The sequence below is a fragment of the Telmatherina bonti genome (genome assembly GCF_933228915.1).
Source record: "Telmatherina bonti genome assembly, chromosome: 14".
In the NCBI taxonomy this organism is placed as follows: domain Eukaryota; kingdom Metazoa; phylum Chordata; class Actinopteri; order Atheriniformes; family Telmatherinidae; genus Telmatherina; species Telmatherina bonti.
The window spans coordinates 36,663,912-36,689,092 of record NC_136612.1 but is presented as its reverse complement, the minus strand read 5'-3'; the positions used below and the strand labels follow the sequence as shown (position 1 = coordinate 36,689,092).

At 54.8% G+C, this 25,181-nt stretch overlaps 1 protein-coding gene across 1 annotated transcript in view; it reads left to right on the top strand.

Annotated features, from left to right (window-relative positions):
• The window catches only part of sgf29 (SAGA complex associated factor 29), a 30,999-nt gene that overhangs the window by 3,520 nt on the left and 2,298 nt on the right, over positions 1–25,181 (top strand). The window contains exons 4-9 of the mRNA XM_079252996.1: positions 21,220–21,292; positions 21,380–21,444; positions 21,522–21,651; positions 21,857–22,003; positions 22,096–22,131; positions 23,299–23,461. Coding sequence (XP_079109122.1) covers positions 21,220–21,292; positions 21,380–21,444; positions 21,522–21,651; positions 21,857–22,003; positions 22,096–22,131; positions 23,299–23,461 — 614 coding nt within the window. The remainder of the gene's footprint in view (positions 1–21,219; positions 21,293–21,379; positions 21,445–21,521; positions 21,652–21,856; positions 22,004–22,095; positions 22,132–23,298; positions 23,462–25,181) is intronic.

The window sequence follows — 25,181 nt, the reverse complement described above, 5'->3', positions numbered from 1 at the left end:
GTCCCGATGCGTTCAGGGACCAGACTGCAGGATGTTGGTCCTGATGCGTTCAGGGACCAGACTGTAGGATGATGGTCCTGATGCGTTCAGGGACCAGACTGCAGGATGTTGGTCCTGATGCGTTCAGGAACCAGACTGCAGGATGATGGTCCCGATGCGTTCAGGGACCAGACTGCAGGATGTTGGTCCTGATGCGTTCAGGGACCAGACTGCAGGATGTTGGTCCTGATGCGCTCAGGGACCAGACTGCAGGATGATGGTCCTGATGCCTTCAGGGACCAGACTGTAGGATGTTGGTCCTGATGCGCTCAGGGACCAGACTGTAGGATGTTGGTCCTGATGCGCTCAGGGACCAGACTGTAGGATGTTGGTCCTGATGCGTTCAGGGACCAGACTGTAGGATGTTGGTCCTGATGCGCTCAGGGACCAGACTGCAGGATGTTGGTCCTGATGCGTTCAGGAACCAGACTGTAGGATGTTGGTCCTGATGCGTTCAGGGACCAGACTGTAGGATGTTGGTCCTGATGCGCTCAGGGACCAGACTGCAGGATGTTGGTCCTGATGCGCTCAGGGACCAGACTGCAGGATGTTGGTCCTGATGCGCTCAGGGACCAGACTGCAGGGTGTTGGTCCTGATGCGCTCAGGGACCAGACTGCAGGATGTTGGTCCCGATGCGTTCAGGGACCAGACTGCAGGATGTTGGTCCCGATGCGCTCAGGGACCAGACTGCAGGATGTTGGTCCCGATGCGCTCAGGGACCAGACTGCAGGATGTTGGTCCTGATGCGCTCAGGGACCAGACTGCAGGGTGTTGGTCCTGATGCGCTCAGGGACCAGACTGCAGGATGTTGGTCCCGATGCGTTCATGGACCAGACTGTAGGATGTTGGTCCCGATGCGTTCATGGACCAGACTGTAGGATGTTGGTCCCGATGCGTTCAGGGACCAGACTGTAGGATGTTGGTCCTGATGCGCTCAGGGACCAGACTGCAGGATGTTGGTCCCGATGCGTTCAGTGACCAGACTGTAGGATGTTGGTCCCGATGCGTTCAGGGACCAGACTGCAGGATGTTGGTCCTGATGCGTTCAGGGACCAGACTGTAGGATGTTGGTCCTGATGCGCTCAGGGACCAGACTGCAGGATGATGGTCCCGATGCGTTCAGGGACCAGACTGTAGGACGTTGGTCCTGATGCGCTCAGGGACCAGACTGTAGGATGTTGGTCCTGATGCGTTCAGGGACCAGACTGTAGGACGTTGGTCCTGATGCGCTCAGGGACCAGACTGCAGGATGATGGTCCCGATGCGTTCAGGGACCAGACTGCAGGATGTTGGTCCTGATGCGTTCAGGGACCAGACTCCAGGATGTTGGTCCTGATGCGTTCAGGGACCAGACTCCAGGATGTTGGTCCTGATGCGTTCAGGGACCAGACTCCAGGATGTTGGTCCTGATGCGTTCAGGGACCAGACTGCAGGATGTTGGTCCTGATGCGTTCAGGGACCAGACTCCAGGATGTTGGTCCTGATGCGTTCAGGGACCAGACTGCAGGATGATGGTCCCGATGCGTTCAGGGACCAGACTGCAGGATGTTGGTCCTGATGCGTTCAGGGACCAGACTGCAGGATGTTGGTCCTGATGCGTTCAGGGACCAGACTCCAGGATGTTGGTCCTGATGCGTTCAGGGACCAGACTGCAGGATGTTGGTCCTGATGCGTTCAGGGACCAGACTGCAGGATGTTGGTCCTGATGCGCTCAGGGACCAGACTGTAGGATGTTGGTCCTGATGCGCTCAGGGACCAGACTGTAGGATGTTGGTCCTGATGCCTTCAGGGACCAGACTGCAGGATGTTGGTCCTGATGCGCTCAGGGACCAGACTGCAGGATGTTGGTCCTGATGCGTTCAGGGACCAGACTGTAGGATGTTGGTCCTGATGCGCTCAGGGACCAGACTGCAGGATGATGGTCCTGATGCGTTCAGGGACCAGACTGCAGGATGTTGGTCCTGATGCGTTCAGGGACCAGACTGCAGGATGTTGGTCCTGATGCGCTCAGGGACCAGACTGCAGGATGTTGGTCCTGATGCGTTCAGGGACCAGACTGTAGGATGTTGGTCCTGATGCGCTCAGGGACCAGACTGCAGGATGATGGTCCTGATGCGTTCAGGGACCAGACTGCAGGATGATGGTCCTGATGCGTTCATGGACCAGACTGCAGGATGTTGGTCCTGATGCGTTCAGGGACCAGACTGTAGGATGTTGGTCCTGATGCGTTCAGGGACCAGACTGTAGGATGTTGGTCCTGATGCCTTCAGGGACCAGACTGCAGGATGTTGGTCCTGATGCCTTCAGGGACCAGACTGCAGGATGTTGGTCCTGATGCGCTCAGGGACCAGACTGTAGGATGTTGGTCCTGATGCGCTCAGGGACCAGACTGCAGGATGATGGTCCTGATGCGCTCAGGGACCAGACTGCAGGATGTTGGTCCTGATGCGCTCAGGGACCAGACTGCAGGGTGTTGGTCCTGATGCGTTCAGGGACCAGACTGCAGGATGTTGGTCCTGATGTGTTCAGGGACCAGACTGCAGGATGTTGGTCCTGATGCGCTCAGGGACCAGACTGCAGGATGTTGGTCCTGATGCGCTCAGGGACCAGACTGCAGGCTGTAGGTCCTGATGCGCTCAGGGACCAGACTGCAGGATGTTGGTCCTGATGCGTTCAGGGACCAGACTGCAGGATGTTGGTCCTGATGCGCTCAGGGACCAGACTGCAGGATGTTGGTCCTGATGCGCTCAGGGACCAGACTGCAGGATGTTGGTCCTGATGCGTTCAGGGACCAGACTGCAGGATGTTGGTCCTGATGCGCTCAGGGACCAGACTGCAGGATGATGGTCCCGATGCGCTCAGGGACCAGACTGCAGGATGTTGGTCCTGATGCGTTCAGGGACCAGACTGCAGGATGTTGGTCCTGATGCGTTCAGGGACCAGACTGCAGGATGATGGTCCTGATGTGTTCAGGGACCAGACTGCAGGATGTTGGTCCTGATGCGCTCAGGGACCAGACTGTAGGATGTTGGTCCTGATGTGTTCAGGGACCAGACTGCAGGATGTTGGTCCTGATGTGTTCAGGGACCAGACTGCAGGATGTTGGTCCTGATGCGTTCAGGGACCAGACTGCAGGATGATGGTCCTGATGTGTTCAGGGACCAGACTGCAGGATGTTGGTCCTGATGCGCTCAGGGACCAGACTGTAGGATGTTGGTCCCGATGCGCTCAGGGACCAGACTGCAGGATGTTGGTCCTGATGTGTTCAGGGACCAGACTGCAGGATGTTGGTCCTGATGCGCTCAGGGACCAGACTGCAGGCTGTAGGTCCTGATGCGCTCAGGGACCAGACTGCAGGCTGTAGGTCCTGATGCGCTCAGGGACCAGACTGTAGGATGTTGGTCCTGATGCGTTCAGGGACCAGACTGCAGGCTGTAGGTCCTGATGCGCTCAGGGACCAGACTGTAGGATGTTGGTCCTGATGCGTTCAGGGACCAGACTGCAGGATGTTGGTCCTGATGCGCTCAGGGACCAGACTGCAGGATGTTGGTCCTGATGCGCTCAGGGACCAGACTGCAGGATGTTGGTCCTGATGCGCTCAGGGACCAGACTGCAGGATGTTGGTCCTGATGCGCTCAGGGACCAGACTGCAGGATGTTGGTCCTGATGCGCTCAGGGACCAGACTGTAGGATGTTGGTCCTGATGTGTTCAGGGACCAGACTGTAGGATGTTGGTCCTGATGTGTTCAGGGACCAGACTGCAGGATGTCGCTCCTGATGCGTTCAGGGACCAGACTGCAGGATGTCGGTCCTGATGCGTTCAGGGACCAGACTGTAGGATGTTGGTCCTGATGTGTTCAGGGACCAGACTGCAGGATGTCGCTCCTGATGCGTTCAGGGACCAGACTGCAGGATGTCGCTCCTGATGCGTTCAGGGACCAGACTGCAGGATGTCGGTCCTGATGCGTTCAGGGACCAGACTGTAGGATGTTGGTCCTGATGCGTTCAGGAACCAGACTGCAGGATGTTGGTCCCGATGCGTTCAGGGACCAGACTGCAGGATGTTGGTCCTGATGCGTTCAGGGACCAGACTGCAGGATGATGGTCCCGATGCGCTCAGGAACCAGACTGTAGGATGTAGGTCCTGATGCGTTCAGGGACCAGACTGTAGGATGTTGGTCCTGATGCGTTCAGGGACCAGACTGCAGGATGTTGGTCCTGATGCGTTCAGGGACCAGACTGCAGGATGTTGGTCCTGATGCGCTCAGGAACCAGACTGCAGGATGTTGGTCCTGATGCGCTCAGGGACCAGACTGCAGGATGTTGGTCCTGATGCGCTCAGGAACCAGACTGTAGGATGTTGGTCCTGATGCGTTCAGGGACCAGACTGTAGGATGTTGGTCCTGATGCGTTCAGGGACCAGACTGTAGGATGTTGGTCCTGATGCGTTCAGGGACCAGACTGTAGGATGTTGGTCCTGATGCGTTCAGGGACCAGACTGCAGGGTGTTGGTCCCGATGCGTTCAGGGACCAGACTGCAGGATGTTGGTCCTGATGCGCTCAGGGACCAGACTGCAGGATGTTGGTCCTGATGCGCTCAGGGACCAGACTGCAGGATGATGGTCCTGATGCCTTCAGGGACCAGACTGTAGGATGTTGGTCCTGATGCGCTCAGGGACCAGACTGCAGGATGTTGGTCCTGATGCGTTCATGGACCAGACTGCAGGATGTTGGTCCTGATGCGTTCAGGGACCAGACTGTAGGATGTTGGTCCTGATGCGCTCAGGGACCAGACTGCAGGATGATGGTCCTGATGCGTTCAGGGACCAGACTGTAGGATGTTGGTCCTGATGCGTTCATGGACCAGACTGCAGGATGTTGGTCCTGATGCGTTCAGGGACCAGACTGTAGGATGTTGGTCCTGATGCGTTCAGGGACCAGACTGTAGGATGTTGGTCCTGATGCGTTCAGGGACCAGACTGTAGGATGTTGGTCCTGATGCGTTCAGGGACCAGACTGTAGGATGTTGGTCCTGATGCGTTCATGGACCAGACTGCAGGATGTTGGTCCTGATGCGTTCATGGACCAGACTGCAGGATGTTGGTCCTGATGCGTTCAGGGACCAGACTGTAGGATGTTGGTCCTGATGCGTTCATGGACCAGACTGCAGGATGTTGGTCCTGATGCGTTCAGGGACCAGACTGTAGGATGTTGGTCCTGATGCGCTCAGGGACCAGACTGCAGGATGTTGGTCCTGATGCGCTCAGGGACCAGACTGCAGGATGTTGGTCCTGATGCGCTCAGGGACCAGACTGCAGGATGATGGTCCTGATGCGCTCAGGGACCAGACTGTAGGATGTTGGTCCTGATGCGCTCAGGGACCAGACTGTAGGATGTTGGTCCTGATGCGTTCAGGGACCAGACTGCAGGATGATGGTCCTGATGCGCTCAGGGACCAGACTGCAGGATGTTGGTCCTGATGAGTTCAGGGACCAGACTGCAGGATGTTGGTCCTGATGCGCTCAGGGACCAGACTGCAGGATGTTGGTCCTGATGCGTTCAGGGACCAGACTGCAGGATGTTGGTCCTGATGCGTTCAGGGACCAGACTGTAGGATGTTGGTCCTGATGCGTTCAGGGACCAGACTGTAGGATGTATGTCCTGATGCGTTCAGGAACCAGACTGCAGGATGTTGGTCCTGATGCCTTCAGGGACCAGACTGCAGGATGATGGTCCCGATGCGTTCAGGGACCAGACTGCAGGATGTTGGTCCCGATGCGTTCAGGAACCAGACTGCAGGATGTTGGTCCTGATGCGTTCAGGGACCAGACTGCAGGATGTTGGTCCTGATGCGTTCAGGAACCAGACTGCAGGATGTTGGTCCTGATGCGTTCAGGGACCAGACTGTAGGATGTTGGTCCTGATGCGTTCAGGGACCAGACTGCAGGATGTTGGTCCTGATGCGTTCAGGGACCAGACTGTAGGATGTTGGTCCTGATGCGTTCAGGGACCAGACTGCAGGATGTTGGTCCTGATGCGTTCAGGGACCAGACTGCAGGATGTTGGTCCTGATGCGCTCAGGAACCAGACTGCAGGATGTTGGTCCTGATGCGCTCAGGGACCAGACTGCAGGATGTTGGTCCTGATGCGCTCAGGAACCAGACTGTAGGATGTTGGTCCTGATGCGTTCAGGGACCAGACTGTAGGATGTTGGTCCTGATGCGTTCAGGGACCAGACTGTAGGATGTTGGTCCTGATGCGTTCAGGGACCAGACTGTAGGATGTTGGTCCTGATGCGTTCAGGGACCAGACTGCAGGGTGTTGGTCCCGATGCGTTCAGGGACCAGACTGCAGGATGTTGGTCCTGATGCGCTCAGGGACCAGACTGCAGGATGTTGGTCCTGATGCGCTCAGGGACCAGACTGCAGGATGATGGTCCTGATGCCTTCAGGGACCAGACTGTAGGATGTTGGTCCTGATGCGCTCAGGGACCAGACTGCAGGATGTTGGTCCTGATGCGTTCATGGACCAGACTGCAGGATGTTGGTCCTGATGCGTTCAGGGACCAGACTGTAGGATGTTGGTCCTGATGCGCTCAGGGACCAGACTGCAGGATGATGGTCCTGATGCGTTCAGGGACCAGACTGTAGGATGTTGGTCCTGATGCGTTCATGGACCAGACTGCAGGATGTTGGTCCTGATGCGTTCAGGGACCAGACTGTAGGATGTTGGTCCTGATGCGTTCAGGGACCAGACTGTAGGATGTTGGTCCTGATGCGTTCAGGGACCAGACTGTAGGATGTTGGTCCTGATGCGTTCAGGGACCAGACTGTAGGATGTTGGTCCTGATGCGTTCATGGACCAGACTGCAGGATGTTGGTCCTGATGCGTTCATGGACCAGACTGCAGGATGTTGGTCCTGATGCGTTCAGGGACCAGACTGTAGGATGTTGGTCCTGATGCGTTCATGGACCAGACTGCAGGATGTTGGTCCTGATGCGTTCAGGGACCAGACTGTAGGATGTTGGTCCTGATGCGCTCAGGGACCAGACTGCAGGATGTTGGTCCTGATGCGCTCAGGGACCAGACTGCAGGATGTTGGTCCTGATGCGCTCAGGGACCAGACTGCAGGATGATGGTCCTGATGCGCTCAGGGACCAGACTGTAGGATGTTGGTCCTGATGCGCTCAGGGACCAGACTGTAGGATGTTGGTCCTGATGCGTTCAGGGACCAGACTGCAGGATGATGGTCCTGATGCGCTCAGGGACCAGACTGCAGGATGTTGGTCCTGATGAGTTCAGGGACCAGACTGCAGGATGTTGGTCCTGATGCGCTCAGGGACCAGACTGCAGGATGTTGGTCCTGATGCGTTCAGGGACCAGACTGCAGGATGTTGGTCCTGATGCGTTCAGGGACCAGACTGTAGGATGTTGGTCCTGATGCGTTCAGGGACCAGACTGTAGGATGTATGTCCTGATGCGTTCAGGAACCAGACTGCAGGATGTTGGTCCTGATGCCTTCAGGGACCAGACTGCAGGATGATGGTCCCGATGCGTTCAGGGACCAGACTGCAGGATGTTGGTCCCGATGCGTTCAGGAACCAGACTGCAGGATGTTGGTCCTGATGCGTTCAGGGACCAGACTGCAGGATGTTGGTCCTGATGCGTTCAGGAACCAGACTGCAGGATGTTGGTCCTGATGCGTTCAGGGACCAGACTGTAGGATGTTGGTCCTGATGCGTTCAGGGACCAGACTGCAGGATGTTGGTCCTGATGCGTTCAGGGACCAGACTGTAGGATGTTGGTCCTGATGCGTTCAGGGACCAGACTGCAGGATGTTGGTCCTGATGCGCTCAGGGACCAGACTGTAGGATGTTGGTCCTGATGCGTTCAGGGACCAGACTGTAGGATGTTGGTCCTGATGCGCTCAGGAACCAGACTGCAGGATGTTGGTCCTGATGCGTTCAGGGACCAGACTGTAGGATGTTGGTCCTGGTGCGCTCAGGGACCAGACTGCAGGATGTTGGTCCTGATGCGTTCAGGGACCAGACTGTAGGATGTTGGTCCTGATGCGTTCAGGGACCAGACTGCAGGATGTTGGTCCTGATGCGTTCAAGAACCAGACTGTAGGATGTTGGTCCTGATGCGTTCAGGGACCAGACTGTAGGATGTTGGTCCTGATGCGTTCAGGGACCAGACTGTAGGATGTTGGTCCTGATGCGTTCAGGGACCAGACTGTAGGATGTTGGTCCTGATGCGTTCAGGGACCAGACTGTAGGATGTTGGTCCTGATGCGCTCAGGGACCAGACTGTAGGATGTTGGTCCTGATGCGTTCAGGGACCAGACTGTAGGATGTTGGTCCTGATGCGTTCAGGGACCAGACTGCAGGATGATGGTCCTGATGCGTTCAGGGACCAGACTGTAGGATGTTGGTCCTGATGCGTTCAGGGACCAGACTGTAGGATGTTGGTCCTGATGCGCTCAGGGACCAGACTGTAGGATGTTGGTCCTGATGCGTTCAGGAACCAGACTGCAGGATGTTGGTCCTGATGCGCTCAGGGACCAGACTGTAGGATGTTGGTCCTGATGCGTTCAGGGACCAGACTGCAGGATGTTGGTCCTGATGCCTTCAGGGACCAGACTGCAGGATGTTGGTCCTGATGCGTTCAGGGACCAGACTGCAGGATGTTGGTCCTGATGCGTTCAGGAACCAGACTGCAGGATGTTGGTCCTGATGCGTTCAGGGACCAGACTGCAGGATGTTGGTCCTGATGCGTTCAGGAACCAGACTGCAGGATGTTGGTCCTGATGCGTTCAGGGGACCAGACTGTAGGATGTTGGTCCTGATGCGTTCAGGGACCAGACTGCAGGATGTTGGTCCTGATGCGTTCATGGACCAGACTGCAGGATGTTGGTCCTGATGCGTTCAGGGACCAGACTGTAGGATGTTGGTCCTGATGCGTTCATGGACCAGACTGCAGGATGTTGGTCCTGATGCGTTCAGGGACCAGACTGTAGGATGTTGGTCCTGATGCGCTCAGGGACCAGACTGCAGGATGTTGGTCCTGATGCGCTCAGGGACCAGACTGCAGGATGTTGGTCCTGATGCGCTCAGGGACCAGACTGCAGGATGATGGTCCTGATGCGCTCAGGGACCAGACTGTAGGATGTTGGTCCTGATGCGCTCAGGGACCAGACTGTAGGATGTTGGTCCTGATGCGTTCAGGGACCAGACTGCAGGATGATGGTCCTGATGCGCTCAGGGACCAGACTGCAGGATGTTGGTCCTGATGAGTTCAGGGACCAGACTGCAGGATGTTGGTCCTGATGCGCTCAGGGACCAGACTGCAGGATGTTGGTCCTGATGCGTTCAGGGACCAGACTGCAGGATGTTGGTCCTGATGCGTTCAGGGACCAGACTGTAGGATGTTGGTCCTGATGCGTTCAGGGACCAGACTGTAGGATGTATGTCCTGATGCGTTCAGGAACCAGACTGCAGGATGTTGGTCCTGATGCCTTCAGGGACCAGACTGCAGGATGATGGTCCCGATGCGTTCAGGGACCAGACTGCAGGATGTTGGTCCCGATGCGTTCAGGAACCAGACTGCAGGATGTTGGTCCTGATGCGTTCAGGGACCAGACTGCAGGATGTTGGTCCTGATGCGTTCAGGAACCAGACTGCAGGATGTTGGTCCTGATGCGTTCAGGGACCAGACTGTAGGATGTTGGTCCTGATGCGTTCAGGGACCAGACTGCAGGATGTTGGTCCTGATGCGTTCAGGGACCAGACTGTAGGATGTTGGTCCTGATGCGTTCAGGGACCAGACTGCAGGATGTTGGTCCTGATGCGCTCAGGGACCAGACTGTAGGATGTTGGTCCTGATGCGTTCAGGGACCAGACTGTAGGATGTTGGTCCTGATGCGCTCAGGAACCAGACTGCAGGATGTTGGTCCTGATGCGTTCAGGGACCAGACTGTAGGATGTTGGTCCTGGTGCGCTCAGGGACCAGACTGCAGGATGTTGGTCCTGATGCGTTCAGGGACCAGACTGTAGGATGTTGGTCCTGATGCGTTCAGGGACCAGACTGCAGGATGTTGGTCCTGATGCGTTCAAGAACCAGACTGTAGGATGTTGGTCCTGATGCGTTCAGGGACCAGACTGTAGGATGTTGGTCCTGATGCGTTCAGGGACCAGACTGTAGGATGTTGGTCCTGATGCGTTCAGGGACCAGACTGTAGGATGTTGGTCCTGATGCGTTCAGGGACCAGACTGTAGGATGTTGGTCCTGATGCGCTCAGGGACCAGACTGTAGGATGTTGGTCCTGATGCGTTCAGGGACCAGACTGTAGGATGTTGGTCCTGATGCGTTCAGGGACCAGACTGCAGGATGATGGTCCTGATGCGTTCAGGGACCAGACTGTAGGATGTTGGTCCTGATGCGTTCAGGGACCAGACTGTAGGATGTTGGTCCTGATGCGCTCAGGGACCAGACTGTAGGATGTTGGTCCTGATGCGTTCAGGAACCAGACTGCAGGATGTTGGTCCTGATGCGCTCAGGGACCAGACTGTAGGATGTTGGTCCTGATGCGTTCAGGGACCAGACTGCAGGATGTTGGTCCTGATGCCTTCAGGGACCAGACTGCAGGATGTTGGTCCTGATGCGTTCAGGGACCAGACTGCAGGATGTTGGTCCTGATGCGTTCAGGAACCAGACTGCAGGATGTTGGTCCTGATGCGTTCAGGGACCAGACTGCAGGATGTTGGTCCTGATGCGTTCAGGAACCAGACTGCAGGATGTTGGTCCTGATGCGTTCAGGGGACCAGACTGTAGGATGTTGGTCCTGATGCGTTCAGGGACCAGACTGCAGGATGTTGGTCCTGATGCGTTCAGGGACCAGACTGTAGGATGTTGGTCCTGATGCGTTCAGGGACCAGACTGCAGGATGTTGGTCCTGATGCGCTCAGGGACCAGACTGTAGGATGTTGGTCCTGATGCGTTCAGGGACCAGACTGTAGGATGTTGGTCCTGATGCGCTCAGGAACCAGACTGCAGGATGTTGGTCCTGATGCGTTCAGGGACCAGACTGTAGGATGTTGGTCCTGATGCGTTCAGGGACCAGACTGTAGGATGTTGGTCCTGATGCGTTCAGGAACCAGACTGTAGGATGTTGGTCCTGATGCGCTCAGGGACCAGACTGTAGGATGTTGGTCCTGATGCGTTCAGGGACCAGACTGTAGGATGTTGGTCCTGATGCGTTCAGGGACCAGACTGCAGGATGATGGTCCTGATGCGTTCAGGGACCAGACTGTAGGATGTTGGTCCTGATGCGTTCAGGGACCAGACTGTAGGATGTTGGTCCTGATGCGCTCAGGGACCAGACTGTAGGATGTTGGTCCTGATGCGTTCAGGGACCAGACTGTAGGATGTTGGTCCTGATGCGCTCAGGGACCAGACTGTAGGATGTTGGTCCTGATGCGTTCAGGGACCAGACTGCAGGATGTTGGTCCTGATGCGCTCAGGGACCAGACTGCAGGATGTTGGTCCTGATGCGCTCAGGGACCAGACTGTAGGATGTTGGTCCTGATGCGTTCAGGGACCAGACTGCAGGATGTTGGTCCTGATGCCTTCAGGGACCAGACTGCAGGATGTTTGTCCTGATGCGCTCAGGGACCAGACTGTAGGATGTTGGTCCTGATGCGCTCAGGGACCAGACTGCAGGATGTTGGTCCTGATGCATTCAGGGACCAGACTGTAGGATGTTGGTCCTGATGCGCTCAGGGACCAGACTGTAGGATGTTGGTCCTGATGCGCTCAGGGACCAGACTGTAGGATGTTGGTCCTGATGCGCTCAGGGACCAGACTGTAGGATGTTGGTCCTGATGCGCTCAGGGACCAGACTGTAGGATGTTGGTCCTGATGCGTTCAGGGACCAGACTGTAGGATGTTGGTCCTGATGCGTTCAGGGACCAGACTGTAGGATGATGGTCCTGATGCGTTCAGGGACCAGACTGCAGGATGTTGGTCCTGATGCGTTCAGGGACCAGACTGCAGGATGTTGGTCCTGATGCCTTCAGGGACCAGACTGCAGGATGATGGTCCCGATGCGTTCAGGGACCAGACTGCAGGATGATGGTCCTGATGCGCTCAGGGACCAGACTGTAGGATGTTGGTCCTGATGCGCTCAGGGACCAGACTGCAGGATGTATGTCCTGATGCGCTCAGGGACCAGACTGCAGGATGTATGTCCTGATGCGCTCAGGGACCAGACTGCAGGATGTTGGTAATGATGCGCTCAGGAACCAGACTGCAGGATGTATGTCCTGATGCGTTCAGGGACCAGACTGCAGGATGTTGGTCCTGATGCGCTCAGGGACCAGACTGCAGGACGTTGGTCCTGATGCGCTCAGGGACCAGACTGTAGGATGTTGGTCCTGATGCGCTCAGGGACCAGACTGCAGGATGTTGGTCCTGATGCGTTCAGGGACCAGACTGTAGGATGTTGGTCCTGATGCGTTCAGGGACCAGACTGCAGGATGTTGGTCCTGATGCGCTCAGGGACCAGACTGCAGGACGTTGGTCCTGATGCGCTCAGGGACCAGACTGTAGGATGTATGTCCTGATGCGTTCAGGGACCAGACTGCAGGATGTTGGTCCTGATGCGTTCAGGGACCAGACTGCAGGATGTTGGTCCTGATGCTTTCAGGGACCAGACTGCAGGATGTTGGTCCTGATGCGTTCAGGGACCAGACTGCAGGATGTTGGTCCTGATGCGTTCAGGGACCAGACTGTAGGATGTTGGTCCTGATGCGTTCAGGGACCAGACTGTAGGATGTTGGTCCTGATGCGTTCAGGGACCAGACTGCAGGATGTTGGTCCTGATGCGTTCAGGGACCAGACTGTAGGATGTTGGTCCTGATGCGTTCAGGGACCAGACTGTAGGATGTTGGTCCTGATGCGTTCAGGGACCAGACTGCAGGATGTTGGTCCTGATGCGTTCAGGGACCAGACTGCAGGATGTTGGTCCTGATGCGTTCAGGGACCAGACTGCAGGATGTTGGTCCTGATGCGTTCAGGGACCAGACTGCAGGATGTTGGTCCTGATGCGTTCAGGGACCAGACTGTAGGATGTTGGTCCTGATGCGCTCTGGGACCAGACTGCAGGATGATGGTCCTGATGCGTTCAGGGACCAGACTGCAGGGTGTTGGTCCTGATGCGTTCAGGGACCAGACTGCAGGATGTTGGTCCTGATGCGCTCAGGGACCAGACTGTAGGATGTTGGTCCTGATGCGTTCAGGGACCAGACTGTAGGATGTTGGTCCTGATGCGTTCAGGGACCAGACTGCAGGATGATGGTCCTGATGCGCTCAGGGACCAGACTGCAGGATGTTGGTCCTGATGCGCTCAGGGACCAGACTGTAGGATGTTGGTCCTGATGCCTTCAGGGACCAGACTGCAGGATGTTGGTCCTGATGTGTTCAGGGACCAGACTGCAGGATGTTGGTCCTGATGCGCTCAGGGACCAGACTGTAGGATGATGGTCCTGATGCGCTCAGGGACCAGACTGCAGGATGATGGTCCTGATGCGTTCAGGGACCAGACTGCAGGATGTTGGTCCTGATGCGTTCAGGGACCAGACTGTAGGATGTTGGTCCTGATGCGCTCTGGGACCAGACTGCAGGATGTTGGTCCTGATGCGTTCAGGGACCAGACTGTAGGATGATGGTCCTGATGCGTTCAGGGACCAGACTGCAGGATGTTGGTCCTGATGCGTTCAGGGACCAGACTGCAGGATGTTGGTCCTGATGCGTTCAGGGACCAGACTGCAGGATGTTGGTCCTGATGCGTTCAGGGACCAGACTGCAGGATGTTGGTCCTGATGCGTTCAGGGACCAGACTGCAGGATGTATGTCCTGATGCGCTCTGGGACCAGACTGCAGGATGTTGGTAATGATGCGCTCAGGAACCAGACTGCAGGATGTTGGTCCTGATGCGTTCAGGGACCAGACTGCAGGATGTTGGTCCTGATGCGTTCAGGGACCAGACTGCAGGATGTATGTCCTGATGCGTTCAGGGACCAGACTGCAGGATGTATGTCCTGATGCGTTCAGGGACCAGACTGTAGGATGTTGGTCCTGATGCGTTCAGGGACCAGACTGTAGGATGTTGGTCCTGATGCGCTCAGGGACCAGACTGTAGGATGTTGGTCCTGATGCGTTCAGGGACCAGACTGCAGGATGTTGGTCCTGATGCGTTCAGGGACCAGACTGCAGGATGTTGGTCCTGATGCGCTCAGGGACCAGACTGTAGGATGTTGGTCCTGATGCGCTCAGGGACCAGACTGCAGGGTGTTGGTCCTGATGCGTTCAGGGACCAGACTGCAGGATGTTGGTCCTGATGCGTTCAGGGACCAGACTGCAGGATGTTGGTCCTGATGCGTTCAGGGACCAGACTGCAGGATGTTGGTCCTGATGCGTTCAGGGACCAGACTGTAGGATGTTGGTCCTGATGCGCTCAGGGACCAGACTGTAGGATGTTGGTCCTGATGCGTTCAGGGACCAGACTGCAGGATGTTGGTCCTGATGCATTCAGGGACCAGACTGTAGGATGTTGGTCCTGATGCGCTCAGGGACCAGACTGTAGGATGTTGGTCCTGATGCGCTCAGGGACCAGACTGTAGGATGTTGGTCCTGATGCGCTCAGGGACCAGACTGTAGGATGTTGGTCCTGATGCGCTCAGGGACCAGACTGTAGGATGTTGGTCCTGATGCGTTCAGGGACCAGACTGTAGGATGTTGGTCCTGATGCGTTCAGGGACCAGACTGTAGGATGATGGTCCTGATGCGTTCAGGGACCAGACTGCAGGATGTTGGTCCTGATGCGTTCAGGGACCAGACTGCAGGATGTTGGTCCTGATGCCTTCAGGGACCAGACTGCAGGATGATGGTCCCGATGCGTTCAGGGACCAGACTGCAGGATGATGGTCCTGATGCGCTCAGGGACCAGACTGTAGGATGTTGGTCCTGATGCGCTCAGGGACCAGACTGCAGGATGTTGGTCCTGATGCGCTCAGGGACCAGACTGCAGGATGTATGTCCTGATGCGCTCAGGGACCAGACTGCAGGATGTTGGTAATGATGCGCTCAGGAACCAGACTGCAGGATGTATGTCCTGATGCGTTCAGGGACCAGACTGCAGGATGTTGGTCCTGATGCGCTCAGGGACCAGACTGCAGGACGTTGGTCCTGATGCGCTCAGGGACCAGACTGTAGGATGTTGGTCCTGATGCGCTCAGGGACCAGACTGCAGGATGTTGGTCCTGATGCGTTCAGGGACCAGACTGCAGGATGTTGGTCCTGATGCTTTCAGGGACCAGACTGCAGGATGTTGGTCCTGATGCGTTCAGGGACCAGACTGCAGGATGTTGGTCCTGATGCGTTCAGGGACCAGACTGTAGGATGTTGGTCCTGATGCGCTCAGGGACCAGACTGCAGGGTGTTGGTCCTGATGCGTTCAGGGACCAGACTGCAGGATGTTGGTCCTGATGCGTTCAGGGACCAGACTGCAGGATGTTGGTCCTGATGCGTTCAGGGACCAGACTGCAGGATGTTGGTCCTGATGCGTTCAGGGACCAGACTGTAGGATGTTGGTCCTGATGCGCTCTGGGACCAGACTGCAGGATGATGGTCCTGATGCGTTCAGGGACCAGACTGCAGGGTGTTGGTCCTGATGCGCTCAGGGACCAGACTGTAGGATGTTGGTCCTGATGCGCTCAGGGACCAGACTGTAGGATGTTGGTCCTGATGCGCTCAGGGACCAGACTGTAGGATGTTGGTCCTGATGCGCTCAGGGACCAGACTGTAGGATGTTGGTCCTGATGCGTTCAGGGACCAGACTGTAGGATGTTGGTCCTGATGCGTTCAGGGACCAGACTGTAGGATGATGGTCCTGATGCGTTCAGGGACCAGACTGCAGGATGTTGGTCCTGATGCGTTCAGGGACCAGACTGCAGGATGTTGGTCCTGATGCCTTCAGGGACCAGACTGCAGGATGATGGTCCCGATGCGTTCAGGGACCAGACTGCAGGATGATGGTCCTGATGCGCTCAGGGACCAGACTGTAGGATGTTGGTCCTGATGCGCTCAGGGACCAGACTGCAGGATGTTGGTCCTGATGCGCTCAGGGACCAGACTGCAGGATGTATGTCCTGATGCGCTCAGGGACCAGACTGCAGGATGTTGGTAATGATGCGCTCAGGAACCAGACTGCAGGATGTATGTCCTGATGCGTTCAGGGACCAGACTGCAGGATGTTGGTCCTGATGCGCTCAGGGACCAGACTGCAGGACGTTGGTCCTGATGCGCTCAGGGACCAGACTGTAGGATGTTGGTCCTGATGCGCTCAGGGACCAGACTGCAGGATGTTGGTCCTGATGCGTTCAGGGACCAGACTGCAGGATGTTGGTCCTGATGCTTTCAGGGACCAGACTGCAGGATGTTGGTCCTGATGCGTTCAGGGACCAGACTGCAGGATGTTGGTCCTGATGCGTTCAGGGACCAGACTGTAGGATGTTGGTCCTGATGCGCTCAGGGACCAGACTGCAGGGTGTTGGTCCTGATGCGTTCAGGGACCAGACTGCAGGATGTTGGTCCTGATGCGTTCAGGGACCAGACTGCAGGATGTTGGTCCTGATGCGTTCAGGGACCAGACTGCAGGATGTTGGTCCTGATGCGTTCAGGGACCAGACTGTAGGATGTTGGTCCTGATGCGCTCTGGGACCAGACTGCAGGATGATGGTCCTGATGCGTTCAGGGACCAGACTGCAGGGTGTTGGTCCTGATGCGTTCAGGGACCAGACTGCAGGATGTTGGTCCTGATGCGCTCAGGGACCAGACTGTAGGATGTTGGTCCTGATGCGTTCAGGGACCAGACTGTAGGATGTTGGTCCTGATGCGTTCAGGGACCAGACTGCAGGATGATGGTCCTGATGCGCTCAGGGACCAGACTGCAGGATGTTGGTCCTGATGCGCTCAGGGACCAGACTGTAGGATGTTGGTCCTGATGCCTTCAGGGACCAGACTGCAGGATGTTGGTCCTGATGCCTTCAGGGACCAGACTGCAGGATGTTGGTCCTGATGTGTTCAGGGACCAGACTGCAGGATGTTGGTCCTGATGCGCTCAGGGACCAGACTGTAGGATGATGGTCCTGATGCGCTCAGGGACCAGACTGCAGGATGATGGTCCTGATGCGTTCAGGGACCAGACTGCAGGATGATGGTCCTGATGCGTTCAGGGACCAGACTGCAGGATGTTGGTCCTGATGCGTTCAGGGACCAGACTGTAGGATGTTGGTCCTGATGCGCTCTGGGACCAGACTGCAGGATGTTGGTCCTGATGCGTTCAGGGACCAGACTGTAGGATGATGGTCCTGATGCGTTCAGGGACCAGACTGCAGGATGTTGGTCCTGATGCGTTCAGGGACCAGACTGCAGGATGTTGGTCCTGATGCGTTCAGGGACCAGACTGCAGGATGTTGGTCCTGATGCGTTCAGGGACCAGACTGCAGGATGTTGGTCCTGATGCGTTCAGGGACCAGACTGCAGGATGTTGGTCCTGATGCGTTCAGGGACCAGACTGCAGGATGTATGTCCTGATGCGCTCTGGGACCAGACTGCAGGATGTTGGTAATGATGCGCTCAGGAACCAGACTGCAGGATGTTGGTCCTGATGCGTTCAGGGACCAGACTGCAGGATGTTGGTCCTGATGCGTTCAGGGACCAGACTGCAGGATGTATGTCCTGATGCGTTCAGGGACCAGACTGCAGGATGTATGTCCTGATGCGTTCAGGGACCAGACTGTAGGATGTTGGTCCTGATGCGCTCAGGGACCAGACTGTAGGATGTTGGTCCTGATGCGTTCAGGGACCAGACTGCAGGATGTTGGTCCTGATGCGTTCAGGGACCAGACTGCAGGATGTTGGTCCTGATGCGCTCAGGGACCAGACTGTAGGATGTTGGTCCTGATGCGCTCAGGGACCAGACTGCAGGGTGTTGGTCCTGATGCGTTCAGGGACCAGACTGCAGGATGTTGGTCCTGATGCGTTCAGGGACCAGACTGCAGTATGTTGGTCCTGATGCGTTCAGGGACCAGACTGCAGGATGTTGGTCCTGATGCGTTCAGGGACCAGACTGTAGGATGTTGGTCCTGATGCGCTCTGGGACCAGACTGCAGGATGATGGTCCTGATGCGTTCAGGGACCAGACTGCAGGGTGTTGGTCCTGATGCGTTCAGGGACCAGACTGCAGGGTGTTGGTCCTGATGCGCTCAGGGACCAGACTGCAGGGTGTTGGTCCTGATGCGCTCAGGGACCAGACTGCAGGATGTTGGTCCTGATGCGTACAGGGACCAGACTCCAGGATGTTGGTCCTGATGCGTACAGGGACCAGACTCCAGGATGTTGGTCCTGATGCGTTCAGGGACCAGACTCCAGGATGTTGGTCCTGATGCGTTCAGGGACCAGACTGTAGGATGTTGGTCCTGATGCGTTCAGGAACCAGACTGTAGGATGTTGGTCCTGATGGGTTCAGGGACCAGACTGCAGGATGATGGTCCTGATGCGTACAGGGACCAGACTCCAGGATGTTGGTCCTGATGCGTACAGGGACCAGACTCCAGGATGTTGGTCCTGATGCGTTCAGGGACCAGACTGCAGGATGATGGTCCCGATGCGTTCAGGGACCAGACTGCAGGGTGTTGGTCCTGATGCGCTCAGGGACCAGACTGCAGGGTGTTGGTCCTGATGCGCTCAGGGACCAGACTGCAGGATGTTGGTCCTGATGCGTACAGGGACCAGACTGCAGGATGATGGTCCCGATGCGTTCAGGGACCAGACTGCAGGATGATGGTCCCGATGCGTTCAGGAACCAGACTGCAGGGTGTTGGTCCTGATGCGCTCAGGGACCAGACTGCAGGATGTTGGTCCTGATGCGTTCAGGGACCAGACTGCAGGATGTTGGTCCTGATGCGTTCAGGGACCAGACTGCAGGGTGTTGGTCCTGATGCGTTCAGGGACCAGACTGCAGGATGTTGGTCCTGATGCGTTCAGGGACCAGACTGCAGGATGTTGGTCCTGATGCGCTCAGGGACCAGACTGCAGGATGTTGGTCCTGATGCGTTCAGGGACCAGACTGCAGGATGTTGGTCCTGATGCGTTCAGGGACCAGACTGCAGGATGTTGGTCCTGATGCGTTCAAGAACCAGACTGTAGGATGTTGGTCCTGATGCGTTCAGGGACCAGACTGCAGGATGTTGGTCCTGATGCGTTCAGGGACCAGACTGTAGGATGTTGGTCCTGATGCGTACAGGGACCAGACTCCAGGATGTTGGTCCTGATGCGTTCAGGGACCAGACTCCAGGATGTTGGTCCTGATGCGTTCAGGGACCAGACTGTAGGATGTTGGTCCTGATGCGTACAGGGACCAGACTCCAGGATGTTGGTCCTGATGCGTACAGGGACCAGACTCCAGGATGTTGGTCCTGATGCGTACAGGGACCAGACTCCAGGATGTTGGTCCTGATGCGTACAGGGACCAGACTCCAGGATGTTGGTCCTGATGCGCTCAGGGACCAGACTGCAGGATGTTGGTCCTGATGCGTTCAGGGACCAGACTGTAGGATGTTGGTCCTGATGCGTTCAGGGACCAGACTGTAGGATGTTGGTCCTGATGCGTTCAGGGACCAGACTGTAGGATGTTGGTCCTGATGCGTTCAGGGACCAGACTGTAGGATGTTGGTCCTGATGCGTTCAGGGACCAGACTGCAGGATGTTGGTCCTGATGCGTACAGGGACCAGACTCCAGGATGTTGGTCCTGATGCGTACAGGGACCAGACTCCAGGATGTTGGTCCTGATGTGTTCAGGGACCAGACTGCAGGATGTAGGTCCTGATGCGTTCAGGGACCAGACTGCAGGATGTTGGTCCTGATGCGTTCAGGGACCAGACTGCAGGATGTTGGTCCTGATGCGTTCAGGGACCAGACTGCAGGATGATGGTCCTGATGCGCTCAGGGACCAGACTGTAGGATGTTGGTCCTGATGCGCTCAGGGACCAGACTGCAGGATGATGGTCCCGATGCGTTCAGGGACCAGACTGCAGGATGTTGGTCCTGATGTGTTCAGGGACCAGACTGCAGGATGTTGGTCCTGATGTGTTCAGGGACCAGACTGTAGGATGTTGGTCCTGATGCGTTCAGGGACCAGACTGCAGGATGTTGGTCCTGATGCGTTCAGGGACCAGACTGCAGGATGTTGGTCCTGATGCGTTCAGGGACCAGACTGTAGGATGTTGGTCCTGATGCGTTCAGGGACCAGACTGTAGGATGTTGGTCCTGATGCGTTCAGGGACCAGACTGCAGGATGTTGGTCCTGATGCGTTCAGGGACCAGACTGCAGGATGATGGTCCTGATGCGTTCAGGGACCAGACTGCAGGATGATGGTCCCGATGCGCTCAGGGACCAGGCTGCAGGATGATGGTCCCGATGCGTTCAGGGACCAGACTGCAGGATGTTGGTCCTGATGCGTTCAGGGACCAGACTGCAGGATGTTGGTCCTGATGCGCTCAGGGACCAGACTGCAGGATGATGGTCCCGATGCGTTCAGGGACCAGACTGCAGGATGATGGTCCCGATGCGCTCAGGGACCAGGCTGCAGGATGTTGGTCCTGATGCGCTCAGGGACCAGACTGCAGGATGATGGTCCTGATGCGTTCAGGGACCAGACTGCAGGATGTTGGTCCTGATGCGTTCAGGGACCAGACTGCAGGATGTTGGTCCTGATGCGCTCAGGGACCAGACTGCAGGATGATGGTCCTGATGCGCTCAGGGACCAGACTGCAGGATGTTGGTCCCGATGCGTTCAGGGACCAGACTGCAGGATGTTGGTCCCGATGCGTTCAGGGACCAGACTGCAGGATGTTGGTCCCGATGCGTTCAGGGACCAGACTGCAGGATGTTGGTCCTGATGCGTTCAGGGACCAGACTGCAGGATGTTGATCCTGATGCGCTCAGGGACCAGACTGCAGGATGATGGTCCTGATGCGCTCAGGGACCAGACTGCAGGATGTTGGTCCCGATGCGTTCAGGGACCTGTCCCATTGACTCTCCCTGTGTGTCCTGCAGCCTCTCCATACTACCGCACTAAGCTAAGGGGGCTGTACACCACGGCTAAAGCAGATGCTGAGGCAGAATGCAGGTAAGCAGCTGCACATTTAAACGCCGGATCATTCCACTGCAACGCATCAGGAGTCTACAGCTGGTCTTTATGTGCTCCTCCTTGCAGCATCCTGCGTCACGCTCTCAATAAAATCGCAGAAATCAAGTCTCTGCTGGAGGAGAGGAGGATCGGTAAGTACGCGCTGAAGAGTTCCTCCTCAGCGAGGCAGAGCTGCAGGTTGTAAACATTTTCCGTTTGGTCGTTGCAGCGGCGAAGATGGCCGGTGTTTACAGCGATGGAGACCCTCCCAAGAAGACGATGAGACGCGGTGTTTTGATGACACTCCTTCAGCAGTCGGCCATGACGCTTCCGCTTTGGATCGGCAAACCCAGAGAAAGGTCTGAACCCGGTGTCACGTCGTTTAGATGGTGGCAAGCTGACATCTTTATGCTGTTTGGAGAATATAAACACATTTACAGTTGTTATAAATGCAAATAATATCCAGTAAAATAGTTTCTCTGACCAGTAGATTCACTGGTGGCAGGTTAGGGTGTCACAGTTGGGTATAAAAGCCGCATCCAGATATTTGGTTTCTCCAACCAGCCCTCCCCCGCTGTGCGGGGCGATCCCGGCCAGCAGCGACTACGTGGCCAACCAGGGCGACAAGGTGGCGGCGAGGGTGAAAGCCGTGGATGGAGACGAGCAGTGGATCCTGGCTGAGGTGGTCAGCTACAACCACTCCACCAACAAGTGAGAAACGCACAATGTGACACGTGTTCAGGGTGCTAACTCGCAGACACAGGACGGTGTAAAGTTCTCTGACGTGGTATTTTTCCCCGCAGGTACGAAGTGGACGACATCGACGAAGAAGGGAAAGAGTAAGTTTTTTCATCTTTCCATAAGATTCCGGTTCAAGCTGCAGTCGGATGATGGATGAAATGATAAAATCTTCTTCTACTTGGAATAAACTATGGCCTCATCGTTTATTTACGTTTTACACTCCGTCACATTGATGTTACATCTGTTAAACTTCTTCTTCTCTGAAACTTTACGTCTATGATTGGTTAAACTTCTTCTCTGAAACTTTACATCTATGATCGGTTAAACTTCTTCTTCTCTGAAATGTTATGTCTTTTATCGGATAAACTTCTTCTCTGAAACGTTACGTCTGTTATCGGTTAAACTTCTTCTCTGAAATGTTACGTCTGTTATCGGATAAACGTCTTCTCTGAAATGTTATGTCTGTTATCGGATAAACTTCTTCTCTGAAACGTTACGTCTGTTATCGGTTAAACTTCTTCTTCTCTGAAATGTTACGTCTGTTATCGGATAAACTTCTTCTCTGAAACGTTACGTCTGTTATCGGTTAAACTTCTTCTTCTCTGAAACTTTACGTCTGTTATCGGTTAAACTTCTTCTTCTCTGAAATGTTACGTCTGTTATCGGTTAAACTTCTTCTCTGAAACGTTACGTCTGTTATCGGTTAAACTTCTTCTTCTCTGAAACGTTACGTCTGTTATCGGTTAAACTTCTTCTCTGAAACATTACGTCTGTTATCGGTTAAACTTCTTCTTCTCTGAAACTTTACGTCTGTTATCGGTTAAACTTCTTCTCTGAAATGTTACGTCTGTTATCGGATAAACTTCTTCTCTGAAATGTTACGTCTGTTATCGGTTAAACTTCTTCTCTGAAACGTTACGTCTGTTATCGGTTAAACTTCTTCTTCTCTGAAACGTTACGTCTGTTATCGGTTAAACTTCTTCTTCTCTGAAACTTTACGTCTGTTATCGGTTAAACTTCTTCTCTGAAATGTTACGTCTGTTATCGGATAAACTTCTTCTCTGAAATGTTACGTCTGTTATCGGTTAAACTTCTTCTCTGAAACGTTACGTCTGTTATCGGTTAAACTTCTTCTTCTCTGAAACGTTACGTCTGTTATCGGTTAAACTTCTTATCTGAAACGTTACGTCTGTTATCGGTTAAACTTCTTCTCTGAAACGTTACATCTGTTATCAGTTAAACATCTTCTTCTCTGAAACCCTCAGGAGACACACGCTGAGCAGACGGCGGATCATCCCTCTTCCTCAGTGGAAGGCCAACCCGGAGACGGACCCCGAGGCCCTGTTCAGCAAGGACCAGCTGGTGCTGGCCCTCTACCCCCAGACCACCTGCTTCTACCGGGCCCTGATCCACACTCCACCACACAGGGTGAGCCTCTCCGCTTGCTACTCGCTGCCGATGGATTTATTTAGTTTTAGACGGCTGTGCTGAGGTCAGATCCAGACCCCAATGATCTGGGTTGGGGCGCCACGCTGGGGTATAAACGTCAGTCAAGCTCTGATGAGCTTTTCATCCAAACTTCATGGTTTCTTCATGTTCATCTGTTTGTTTAAAGACTTCAAACTCTCCGCTTACAGTTTCCAGTAACACTCTTTATCACAAAACTGGTTTAAAAAAAGGGAAAATGCTGAAATCTGACTCGTTGTGGCTCCAACATCCTTTTAGCTTAAAATGTCTGCCTGGTTTAGACATCAGAACTCAGCTGGAAATGGACCTAAAGAGCGAACCTGAAATCCAACTCGAGTCTGAACCTCGTCACAGTTGATCGCTCCAAGCTCTGATGCCGCCACATATTTCCACTTCCTCCGCTACTCGCCATTGGTCAGTCTCAGGAGGAGGAGGCGGAGACACACTCAGTGAATGACAGCTCGCTCATCGTCCAAGCAAACCAAGTGAAGATTTATTTATTCATATGCTTTTATTTTGAAATGTCCCGGATGCTTTAGTTTTTTGTTAGTTGTTTAGTTGTTTTGTTTAGGTGTTTTTACCTTCTGCTAACAGCGTTAGCATGATGCTGGACGTCACCACCAGGGGGCGGCACACAACACCTGGACTCTGAAATTGTGTGAAAAGACAATATCTGTAAACAACTGTTTACTAATCTGTTGCTAAGTGATAAGGAGGAGGAAGAGTCATGGGATGCTGGTAGCGGTAAACGAAGTCCGGATGGTGCTTTTCAGAACTACCCGCCATCATCTTTACCTCCAACTGACCTGAGCTGCCTGCATGCCAAACAAATGCTTGAAAAGCATGGCGGCCATGTTTGTATGTGGACACGTTGCTAACGAGAAGCTCTGTCTGATCTGCTGCTTGACGTGTTCAGGAAGCGTGTTCCATACGATTCAGAACCGTGTGCACGTCTAGCAGCCGCGATGAGCTCCACAGATCCTGTTGCACGCCCACCTGGTCAAAATTGACTCTTAAACAAGAGCTGGGTGATTAATCAGATTTTAATCTCAGTACGATCTGGGTTTTCAACGATGATAAAAATAAAAGGGTGTGATTATTTCTCTCTCTGCAGTTTCCTCTCCTGCTGTCTTCAGCTGCTAATCGAGCGTCTCTGGCGTTGCAGCGCTGTGCTGTAAACTCCTCCCACAGCCGCTTTGCTTTCATTCAGACACTGTTGCCAACTTGGAGACTTTCTCTCTAAATCTGGAGACTTTCTTTGTTAAAAGCGACAAATCTAGCAGCTTTTACTGGAGTTATTAGAGACTTTTCTGGTGTTTTGGCGACTGACTTGAAGGCACATATTGTTCTGCAGTTACTGTAAGGAAGGAGCAGCGGGAGCCTCTCCCGTCCTAAAGCACTCCCAGGCGGCCAGTCTCAGTCGGCTCCGGCTGCAGGTCAATGTAGAATAACTGCAGTAGGTTGTGGAAGTTCACCTAAACATAGTTTATACCATTGTCAGTGACAACTGGCTGCATTATTTTCCCATACATAGTTCGGCCAGTTAAACACTGTAATGTCCCTCTGTTACGGGGCGTTACTATAGCAACGCGTTAACCAGCTGGTTCAGATCAGCCGTCTTTTAACAGGTGAATGAGAGAAACGCGCTGCAGCCTGACAGCGGTTGTTTGGTATAAAACGT